Genomic DNA, 12,339 nt, shown 5'->3' with positions numbered 1-12,339 from the left:
TAAAATGCTAGAAGGAGGTTCAACAAGTCCATTCGCTTGCAGGAACAGGTAACAGATGCTACATCACCAATGAAGATCTACTTTGCCCGCTCTCCCATACCACCAGCCACAGTCCCTGATAATCTACAACAAATCTGCTCTTGAGAACAAAAGACCAAAAGACTGGAAACCTGAAAGCCAGTCAAAGAAGAGAGCAAAGCTGTCGACCCCATCCTAGCTCCTAGAAACATCAAGGGAATTTAGAAAGATGAAACGTGGAAAGTGGACCTCAATCCCATGCAAATCCAACAGGGAAATTCTTCTCCAAACCCAAGTCTGGAGTCTGATAAAACCCTGAGCAGGGGCACAAGACACCGAGCTGTTATTTGAGAACTTCTTCAGCACTAAGACTCCTGTCCAGCTATAGATAATTTCTGAAGGTTCAGAGGAAGAAATCCCCCTTAAGAATTTAAATAAGTATCACGTTCATCTCTTACCTGGATAAATCTTATGATAATTGGAGATCCAGTCAAACAGTGGGAGTGGAAACCAATAAATGTAAGGAGAAAACACTGGTATTATCATTATCATTATGTGGCAGTGATAATTTTGACCAAAAGGAGCATTTGTGTAAGAACGCAGTGGTTGAAAGCCATGTAACCGTATGTAGATATCTGCGTTGTTGAGGTCCTACGTGTAGATAACAGTATCTCCACTAAGCACCAGAAGCTCCCTTTATAGTCAGTACAGGAGATCCGTCACTTCAAATATGCAGCTCATCTCTTTCAGGCACCTACTTTCAGATGAGATGATTTGTTCCTCAAAAGCAGCTGTTCCTCTCCATTACCTGTAAATGGAATTTTTCTCAGATGGGAATGTCTACACTATAAATCTCTATGGCTTATGTGTCTACACTTGGTCAGATAAATCCCACTTCATGAATTTTTCATTATTTGCGCTCATTACTTTTTTAAAAAATACATTATAGCTTGAACAGAATCATAGGCTCGATACAACAATTACTGGAATAATTTCTATTTTCTTAGGAAAATAAGACATAGGATTTGAACAGGTGTCGCAAACCATCTCTGAACCAAAATTCATAACATTGAAAGTAGCCACACAATGGAATTATATTGTATCATTATTCTGTTCTTTATGTGTTTGGGAAGTCAGACTATGTGGCCCATGAATTTAAAATCGGTATGTCTGTGAGTTCTGCTTTAGAGTTTCACACAAGCATCCCAGTTAAACAGACATTATCAAACGTTATATATTCAGTTTAATATCCCTAGAGCTAGGTTGCCTAAAATGTTTACTGGTTTTTAAACACCAATTTTATTTCAACTTTTGAAGAAAGGAAGTTTGCACTATATATTCTGTGCCTGTCTTTCTCTAGCAAGACCCTGTCTGCATTGTCCTGTCTCAAAAGGGTCAAAATGCTTTTGTGTTTTCTTGGAAGTCTGGAATTGTTCTTTTTCCATTTTTTGCAGATTTCAGATATTGCTTTTTATAGAAATTGTGTTTTTTTATAGAAAGCCTTTTTGCAGTGACAAAAATACATTTTCTACATTAATGAATTCATGAATTTTAAGAGCACAAGGGACCACTGCATTCACCCAGCCTGAGGCTTTGATAGATTTACTGCGCAGGAGCTAATGGACTAGAGCACAGTCCCGTTGAGATGACAGGAGAGAATTTGTGCAGCTCCTCAGCCTCCCTCCTCATCACCATCATGAAGGCAACCACCTCAGAGCTCTCTTGTCTAACACAGACCCTGCCTGTAGTCCAACGTGATAGAATATTTATTTAAACACAAGATTTTGGAGAAAACCAGACTGTTTTCCCAAGCACCCAGAGAAAGCAAAGGTCAGCGCACCCCCATCACCCCAGAGCATCTCTTCCACGTCTCCTTGACCCCTCTTGGTCTCCCAGCAGCATCAGACACCATGAAACAATAGCTGCTGTCCCTGGGCTCAGGCTTTATCCTTTACCTGCCCGGTTCTCTCATCAGGATGTGAAGTGCCTGGCCTCTGGGGCTCACCTTACTGCCTCGTAAAGCAGGATGGCAGGATTATTAATGTGGCAGAACTGCGGGATTTTCCAAGCAATTTATGAGTTACCATGGCAGTTCATTAGCTCTCAGCCCAATGACCCCCTTCCATCATGCATGAATCAAGCAGGAGGCACGCACACATCCAAACACACGGTGAGTATTCACATCAAAAATACATCCAAGACCACATTTCCTCCATTTTTTCCAATGAATGTCCAACAAAGGCACTAAAAAGTCACCAGTGATCCAGACCGACAGCCAACCCGCTGAAACACCCCTAGACACAAAGAAATTCACAATCCCCATCTTTTTTCTCTCTCTTTTTTTTTTTTTTTTCCTCATCAGGCCATTTCTGACTGACGCCTGTACTTAAAGAATAGCAGAGGTTTTACATTTACAGCCTCCATTGCCTGCGCAGGGCAGCACGTCTGGCGGCACAGTAGGAACTCTGGATTGCTCCCTCGACTTTCAGGGCTAAGAATAAGGTTTCTCTTTACACACAGAGAAGCCCCTCATCCCCACTCAAGGAAGTATTTGAGAAAATATTTAACTTTCATGGTATTTATGCATGGGTCTTAAAGTAAAGGACACACTTAAACACTTCCTTGAGCCCAAGTGGCATTACGCACGTGAAAAAAAATCAACACCACGTTTTAATACATTGCTGAGTTAGGACTTCAACAGGGGCCAAAAAAATAAGTCTAGTATACTAGAGAAGAAAGAGATCTAGAGAATTAAAGAGAGTCTTTGAAGGTAATAAGTGGGCAATTAAGAAAAGGAAAAGGTCAGGAGCACAGTAACTTTTATCAGCAAGTACAAAACCACCAGCAAACTACCTGCAGATATTACAAATACAATGCTTTTTACCAAAGAAAGAGAGAGACAAGGAGTTTGGGGGCGGGGGGACAGGAAGAAGAGAAAGAAAGAGAGAAAGACTTCTATTAAGTCTCTATTGCACTATTTTTCTCAGTTGCCTTAATATTCTTTTATTTGCTGTTACCCTCTAAGAGTTTCAAGGTATTTTAAAGAAAAGGCAGAGCTAAAATTTTTGTATCTCCCTCTAGTTACAGCTGCCACACTCAGAAAGCAATCTCGCCACGCGTTACGTGCCTTCCCAGAATTAACTTGCCTTTTCCTTTTAAATAAATCATTAATGTATGTATTAACGCAGTAATGGGACCCGCATACTGGAAAATCCCGCCTTCCACACCATCCCAAACCTGGCTTTGGGCCAAAATTTAGTATTTCGGCTCCTGCCAAGGTTCAGGTTTGGAACGTTTTTACATTGGAAGGTTTTTCATCTGTTGCCTTGGCTGGGTTAATGGGACCCTAATGCACACGAGAGATCGCTATCGTGCCGGGCTGCTGGTTACTTGCTTGTTTGAATCATCTTGTACGTACACGCTAACTTGTAGCATTTCCCTCTCAGCTAAGTGATGCCAACAGGCATTTAACGCAAGATGCAAAAGGATATAATATGATACGGAGAACCGCTGACTTGAGATACTCCCACTGGCTGGAGAAATTACAACAAATTATTCAAAAAAACCATAGCTGAGCAAAAAGTTAGACGACACCTTTACTTAAAACCAGATTCATCAACAGAATTGTGTACGTCTGGCAGGAATTCTCATGTCCAATAAAACACGGAGGCTGGAGGGATGAACCTCCGAGAAATTTGGACATGGCTTAAAGAAACTAAAGCTGTTGCCTCATCCATTTACCTCTCGGAGATCCAGGATAGGGCTTAGCTCCTGCTGTCAAGCCAGAGAAGAACAGTCTGTATGTGCTGACCTGAGAGATGCTTGCAGATGTTCTCCTGCCAGGAGTGGGAGATAAGTCACCTCACTAGCTCCTCACTAGTCAGTGCTCTACAACAGCAGCATTAATGCCTGTCACAAAGTCCACCTCAGCAAAAGGGCTGGGATTTCTGCTAACAACACCTGAGTTTTCAATTAATATTACCTTTTGTCACCTCATAAATTACTCCCTCAACAGATTATTTTTTTCATGAATTGCTATCAGTAGAAGACGTGGTTTTCTCTTTCCAGCCCTCCCCATGCCTTAGCACGAAGAGCAGAGTTCAGCTGCCCTGTCCCCATAGTTACTGAAGTTTCTCACATGGGAAATGTCTGCGTGAAGGTCCTCCTACCCACGTCCACCAGTATGCTTGCTCTCACCACCTCTTCTGAAGCAGCACAGCGGGTCGGTAACGCTGGCTGAGGACCCATCACAGTTTTTTCTCCAGGTGAGACCACTGTCACGGTCCAAACTGCTGACCACGGCAGGACATTTCTGCCACAGCCTGGCAGCCCGGGAGTGACAGGGAAGAGCAGGCTGACTGCAGTGCTTGATCTCAGAGAGGGATGAAGTCACCTATTTGAAGCAGCAACAAGAAAGGCTGAAGTGATGCTCAGAGAAACCCGCTTTGTGCACCCACCATGTTTCCCAAGCTATGCCAGGGTCACCCTGCCTCTTCCACTGCTCTCCAGTGAATAGCAGCAAAGCCGCATGCTGCGCTCCAGGGATCGAGCGTTTCCAACTGCAAGAGTCGGGGAAGAGGGATACATGTCTAGATACAGGTCACAGGAAAGCACAGTCACCTTTGTCAGTCAAAGCCTGCCCCCTTTCAATCCCACAGGTTTTGTGAAAGGAGAACGCCATACCAGGAGCACTAACACATGCAGCTTTACGGAAATCTGAAACAAAGGTTTCCACCCAACAGGAGGAGGTTTCCTACACTGCAGTTGTTCTCTAAACCATAAGAACATCAAATTGTTTGGTTTTATCATTTCTTTTAAAAGAACGCCAGGATTTTCTTCTGTCTGACACAAGCACATGGGACTGGAATTTGATTTCTTGTTTATTTGGTTTTCACATTTTGAAGGATTTTGCTGTTTGATGGGGAGAAATATGTGTCTGATGAACACAAAATCCAGCTCAGAGACATCTCTGAGATCATGATTTTGAAAAGAAGCCATGGCCACCTTCAAAGGATGGGGCAGATTTCACCCACTAAAAAGCAAAACATGCCATTCTGTGCTCTCAAGCGTGACTCATTTCCTGATGCAGTTAGGCTATGACTAGGAAAGTTAAGGTCGGATTAAGAGACCATGAATGTCTTTTGTAGTGGACTTTGGGACCAGGACCACAATGCCAGAATAAGGATGCAGCGGCCTTTGAAGGAGATACCCTCTTGGAAATATATCATGGGGCTCTGTGTGGTTTTTGAGTTATGTTTTTTGAGTTGAGTTATTTTTGAGTTATAGAGCTCCTATTTCACTATATTTCTTTGGTTTCCATCAAATCCCCATGAGGATAAGCTTCTCTCCGGTCTCTTTACAAGAAAAATGATATAACAACATCACCTTCCTCATTAGAAAATTCACAAAGCTTCGCATGGATAGCCTTGCTACTTCTTGCTACATAATTTCAAACACACACAAAGAAACCAAGAAAAAAAAAATAATTCAACCTTCCTGACATGCCTGCCAAACGAAACAACAGCCAGGCAGGAGCTCAGAGCCTGATGTTCCTTTATGTCTCTCGCTGCTCTTCAAGGTGCTGCCCATCCGCCATGCTACAGCAACTACACGAAACACCATAGCGACTCCATCGCAAATACCATCTATCGGATTCAGCGTGCTGCAGTCACACACAGAGATTGACCCACGGAGCTGTTGTTGCTTGAGGAGACCGCCAGCACCTCCTCTACTACGTGCTCAGCCACCTACTCAGCAGATTCAAAACAGAACCAGAATTTCCTCTTCCAGGTGGACGTAGAGAGGAACAGAGAGGGACTGAGCTGTTCCTAGTAACGACTATATAAGCAAAACCCTCAAGCAAATATTTCCAAATATATCAGCTACAAATGACCAAAATGTCATCACTGGAAGAAGACAGACCTCGTGTTGTTTTCATACCACTGAGCTCAGAGAGGAACATTCTTTTCTCTGTTGCAAAACAAGATGACTAGTCAAGTAGGAGAGGAGCACAGTGTCTGCTCAGCGCTGTGACTTAAGCTCCCAACTGAGAGAACTGAGAGCTCCCACTGTTTGTGGTTTTTTTTTTTTCAAATAACAGTATTTTGTTAGGAAAATGTTGCAATGTTCACCTGAAGATTTTGGGGGTGATTTTCTATTAACATCGTAGATGGGTATGGATTGGTGATTGTCTTATTCTACTGTACAAAATGAAATACAGAGCAAAGCCATGAGGATCCTACTGATAACCACAACTTTGCTGCAGTCAAGTGAGACGGCAGGATGCTAACACTCAGGATGTGTCCACTGAGTGGATTGATTTCACCACCAGGTTTTCCTGCCTTGCAGAGGCAGCGTCGAATGAGCTCACAAAATGTCATTTCCATGTTTTCTGCTTTTTCCATCAAGCCAATGAGTAGAAAAAAAAAGACAGAATTAAACCATGCAGGTGATCCACAGAGCTTTCCCTTGTTGACCAAATAAGAATCACCATGAGCCAACTGCAAGTTCAACAACTTTTTATGTACGATTACACGTCTTGTTCTTACACACCACTGTTCATCAAACACATACGCCAACGAGAGTTAAATTAAGAAAATTTTGTGGCTCACCACAGGTGTAGATGACATTAAGATGCTTTCGGATGCCTGGGTAACAAGGATCTCCAAATTCATAGGTGCTGGCATATATGCTGCAACTTCTTTTCCCGTGACAGCGCTTGATCATGAGCTGGAGAGCAGTAGCCGACTGACACTCTAAAAGGGAAAAAGGAAACCTATTTGTGAGTATTTATCCATTCACACCAGAAATCGCCTAAAAAAAAAATACCAGATGCAGACTGTGAGAGCACATACATATATGAGCTTTCAATGACTATTTCAAAATCTTTGTGTTTACATGGGAAGGTGTTTCTAGCTCTCGATCTCCTCTAATAAATTGTAAATAGATGAAAGGAAATTACAAAAAAAAAAAAAAACAGCGAAGAATCAGAAACCCTCATACATCCATAGAAAAAGGCTGCAAGATGGTTTATTTTCAAAGGGAAAAGGCTCTCCATAATAAAAATAATTGCTTCTCAACCTGGCACTTATTCTAGAAATGTCTGAAAAGACTCTAAGACAGGTATCAATATCTTCACTTTAATGGGTAAAGAGAATCATAGAAAAGTAAAAAGGCTAACAACAGCAAATCAGTGCAGAGCATGGAAAAAGTCAGAACTCAGGAGTCTCACTCCAGTGTATTTACCCAGAACCACTACAAGCTTCCCTAAAAACTAAGAGACTATCATAGGAACATAAAATACGTTAATACTACAGTTATAATATTCATATGAAATTCCTGTAGATTTGCATAGCTGTCTGATAATGCAACTGATGACAGCAAATAAAATATTATTTGCTAATAACTGATGCTGTTATTAGCAAATTCCCACCTCATGGGCGTAAGGGAGATGGACATCGTGATCTTGTTTGGGGAAGGGTAAAACTCTGATTTGATTTGGGTGTGTTGATTTTTTCCAGGTTTTGCTTGTTTCATTTTGAGGGGAAGAGACAGGGAGAGTTTGGGCAGGCTTTTTCAGCCTTTGTTATGCCCAAGGGAGTTGTTTCAAGCCACCAATTCTGGCCCCTTTCTGCAGACAGGGGTGATCAGTGTCCCTGTCTGCTCTTAGAAGATGATGTCTTTCTGGGTCTAATGAAGGTTACTCTGAAGTCAAATAACTATGTTACCATTTTCCATCTAAGTAGAAATATTCTGCTAACGGTGTTTATTCCATGCAAGTAGAAATGTCATACTCAGGACTTTAAAATATGCAAAGCTCCAAGAGTAAATATTTACAGCTTCCTGAAGAGGGGAAGTGGAAAGGGAGGTGCTGAGCTCTTTGCCCTGGGATCCAGTGACAAGAGACATGGGAATGGTTCAAAGCTGCATCAGGGGAGGTTCAGACCGGACATCAGGAAGCATTTCTTTACCGAGAGGGTGGTCAAACACTGGAACCGGCTTCCTAGAGAGGTGGTTGATGCCCCAAGCCTGTCAGTGTTTAAGAGGCATTTGTACAATGCCCTTAATAACATGCTTTAAATTTTCATCAGCCCTGAAGTGGTCAGGCAGTTGGGCGAGATGTCCATCTTCCACCTTCCAGCCTCCAACTGGAGGTCCCTTCCAACTGAAATTACGCTATACTATTCCATGCTATGCTATTCTATTCTATTTTCCCCAGTATTGCTTTCTATCAAATGGTTCGTGCCTGTTTTCTCAGCTAACGTGAAAATTATTTGTACAGTCAAGCTCTCAAACTTTTAGGTCCTAGACTGAAAATTTGCTTGCACTGTCCAGCCAGGGCCAAGCACAAGGGGAAGCTGACACGAAGACATTTCTTCAACATTAAGCTGTTGCTAAAAGCAACAGGAAAGCTACAGAGAAAGGAATACAAACCCCTTTTGGCCACTAATCAGGAGGCAAAGAAAGGGAAAATGAGCCCCAAAAGGTATTGATTGCCAGAACCAGCACAACAACAAAAGCCATGAGAGACACAGGAAAGCCACAGAAAACTAAGCCTAGAGGGCAACATGTCTTTTTTTCTCAAACCAAAGGCAGCATTTTATTTCACACGCTGCAAATGACAAAAGAAAAGGGTCCCATGTGAGCATTCTCATACTGAACCACCCAAACTTCCTTAGGGGATTTTTGATCCAACGAGTGCCAGAGGTTCCAGTGGAAACATCTGGCATGCAGCAATCCTGCTTTATTGCTTTTTTGTCAAATGTCCAGTTAGAGAAACTCATCAAATCTAAGCACTGCACAGGATTTCATGGAGGGTGCCTATTCTTTTTCTTGGTTATTGTTCTCACGCAAAACAGACAGCATCCCACGGCTGTCTGCACAGGGCCCTCGCCCTCCACGGGAGGGTGGGGAATTACCCATTACTGTTCCTGTGAGAGGCACAACAAGCCTTTTGCATATGTCATCCCCAGAGACGGTCAGCCTTTGGGACACTCCTCATGGAGGAACGAGCAGTATCAAACCACAGACTCTGCCCCCAACCTTAACAAACTGGACTGACTCTTCAGGTGCTAGATCTGTGGATTCAGCACATTAAAAACGCTTATAGGAGTTCTATCTGTCATATAGTCTCACACTAACATCACCAGCTTTTCTAGCCATCACCAGTCTTGTCTTGGTATCGATGACCCCCTTCCTCCTGTGCAGTTTTTCCATCCATACTGACTTTAGCAGTGTCATCTGCACTAGGAAAATAAACGGTGTTCAAATCCGGACACACCATTATCCCCCTTGTTTAAGTGCTACTCTGTTCCTTAGAATGATTTTGCCCGCTAGCATTACGCCAAAAAGGTAATATAGTCTGAGATATTGCCCAGAGAGGTGGTGGAGGCCCCATCCCTGGAGACATTCGAGGCCAGGCTTGATGAGGCTCTGAGCCACCTGATCTAGTTAAAGATGTCCCTGCTGACTGCAGGGGGGTTGGACTAGATGGCCTTTAGAGGTCCCTTCCAACCCAACGCATTCTATGATTCTATGACGTAACAGGGCTAGTCCCAATCCTCAATTTGCAGAAGGCCTCCCTGGATATTTTGGATGGAAAGGAGAGGAGCAGGAGTACATGGTAGAGGGTTTTGCTGCATGGACATGAGGTCAGCCAGGCCAGGGACGGGCAGTAGGCTCCTTCTCACTGTATTCAGCCCAGAGTAGCTGATGACAATAGATGAGCACAATCCTAATACTACCTTACTACCTATCAACTAGTAGCTCTATCTTTTTTTCCCCAGGAGAGGACAGTCTTGCCCATACTACCCATTGAAAACAACGTGCCATACTACGGGACCCTGCTCTAGCCCCTTCCCCAGCCTCACTCCCATGGAATCACGGAATTTTCCAGAGTTGGAAGGGACCTCTAGAGATCATCTAGTCCAACTCCCCTGCTAAAGCAGGATTGTCTAGAGCACATGCCATACAGATGTCATTTGAGTTACAACATACAAGCAGAGAGCCTCTTCCATGAAGATCCATCTGCCAGAGCAGGTCCTACCACTGCAAACCCTACTTGTATTTTAATAGTGCCCAGGTCCAGCCTATGCTGTTCAGCTACTTGTTCACTGGTAAATGAAAACTTAACCTGGCCCATTCCTTGGCCTTGATGCCAACTGTGGTGGAAGAACCCACATCCATGCTATTAAACACTTTTACCCTCCAAAACAGAGTGGTGATACCCAGTCCCTGTCCTATAACCAACCTCAAACCATCTTCTGGGCTGCCTAGGAGAGTGTTAGCTGAGCCAAGGCAACTAACCATGCCACGGACCATGCTACAATTTAACAGTAGAGATTTATGCCCAGTATCTGTGTCCAGGCCCTGGCACTGATAGTTCACCATGCAAACATGTATACATGTAGCCCTAGATACCCAGCTTCTCTGGGCACAGACAAGGCCTCCATATTCACAAGTATCAGTAGTGAAGTACTCAGCACTCCAATTGTCAGGCTGCTCCAGCTCAAGCTGCACTAACCAAAATGAGCAGAAAAGCAGAAGAGACTCTCTATGCTTCAATTACAGTTGGGGATTAAATCCCCTAGCACAGAAAGCAAGGCACTGGCTTTTTTAAAGCCTCTTTTACATGGACTTTTTGCAAGCCTTAGCATTGAAAATAGATCCAGGACAAAAGTCACCTGTTGGGACTGCAGCACATAAACCATACAATAATTTAGTTGGAGGCAATATCTGGAGCCTATCCAGTCCAACCTCCTGCTCAAAGCACAGCCAGCTTTGATGTTACATCAGGTTGCTCAGGAATTTGCCCAGGCAAGTTCTGAAAATCTCCACAGATAAATATTCCCCAAACTCCTTGGGCACCTGTTCCAGGGCTAAACCACTCTCCAGGTGAAGAATTTTTTCCTTGTATCTATCTAATCAGATTTCCATTGCTGCAACTTGTGTTCATTGCTTTGGGTGTTTGTTTGGGTTTTTTTCTGTGCGTTTCCAAGAACATTCTTCTGTAGAGCCATCTATTAGGTAGTAGAAAACAGCAATAAGATCCCACCCTGAGCTTTCTCTTCTTGAGACTGAACAAAGCCAGGTTCCTCAGCATTTCCCCATATGTTGTGTGCTCCAGCCCCCTAACCAGCTTGGTGGTCCTTCATTGGACTTGCTCCAATTTTCCAACATATCACTTGATCTGGGGAGCGCCAAACTGGATATTCCAGTGGTCCAGTTGAGTACTGGAAGGCCAAATAGAGTGAATAAACCCTCTCCTTGCTGTGCTTACAATGTTCTTACTAATAAAGTCCAGTATCCACTTAGCCACTATTGCCACAAGACCACACTGCTGACTCATGTTCAACTTCTTGTCCCCCAAGACCCATTGGTCCTTTTTCTTCAGAGCCACTTTCTAGCCAGCTGGTCCCTAGCCTGTGCTCTTGCAGAACTTTGCACTTGCCTTTGTTGAACTTCACAAGGTTTTTCCAGCTCACTGCAGTTCCTCAAGGTCCCTACCCGCGGCTGTAACAACTGTCCTGTACCATCTACAAACTCTGTCCCATTATCCAGGTCATTACTGAAAATGTTAATGAATATTGATCTCTGCTTGTAAGTGGCTGCCAGTTTGACTTCAACATAGCATTGTGAAGGTTTCTCGTAGTACTCCATTTCCTTGGCTCTGTGTCTCCATCTGTAGTACTCCATCTCCTTGCTTAAATTGTGTCTGTAGCAAACAGACACAATTTAGGCAAGTCTTTTACCCTTGCCACTGACCTCCAAACACTAATGAGCACCAAAATCTCGTGAATGTAGGAGTGACAGAAAGTCATCTAAGATACCCACGTTACAAGGTCCAACTAAAGTCTACTGACACCACCAGGCTCCCATATGGTAAATCCAAATAGTCTTCTAATTTTCCCATGGTAAGGCCTGAGCCATTCTCTTGAAATCAATCATATTCTTTCAGCCCTGAAAAAGAGAAATGGACTTTATGGACAAAATTTGACAAAGTATTCACTTCAAAGACTTCCTTTTCGCCGCAACAGGGAATTTTCCCTGTTTTTCCTCCACACAACTTCTAAGCACAAATGCCTTGTGCATTCCCGTAAATGCAGGGGCAAGCAGCCAGCAGTAATTTGTGGGAGGACTACACTGATACTGAAATTAGCTTGGTCCCCTCTCTTGATTTTTTTGATCTGTCAACATGTTCGTCCTCCACATAACACACTGAACTGAAATATGTAGGAGCAGCAATCAAAGCCTCCAAATGGAACCATCTCCTTTATCCACTTCAAAGGATTTTTGATAAGGAGGTCATTTAGCAAGATGCCA

The 12,339-nt window shown here is 43.3% G+C and overlaps 1 protein-coding gene across 1 annotated transcript in view; it reads right to left on the bottom strand.

The window, feature by feature from the left end:
- EVA1A (eva-1 homolog A, regulator of programmed cell death) overlaps positions 1-12,339 on the bottom strand; it is a 216,336-nt gene that overhangs the window by 102,166 nt on the left and 101,831 nt on the right. Inside the window, exon 5 of the mRNA XM_063330593.1 lies at positions 6,630-6,773. Within this exon, the coding sequence (XP_063186663.1) occupies positions 6,630-6,773 (144 nt within the window). The remainder of the gene's footprint in view (positions 1-6,629; positions 6,774-12,339) is intronic.

Source organism: Chroicocephalus ridibundus, chromosome 3 (assembly GCF_963924245.1).
Source record: "Chroicocephalus ridibundus chromosome 3, bChrRid1.1, whole genome shotgun sequence".
Taxonomy (NCBI): domain Eukaryota; kingdom Metazoa; phylum Chordata; class Aves; order Charadriiformes; family Laridae; genus Chroicocephalus; species Chroicocephalus ridibundus.
The sequence above is the reverse complement of the archived record's forward strand: the minus strand, read 5'-3'. Positions and strand labels throughout refer to the sequence as shown.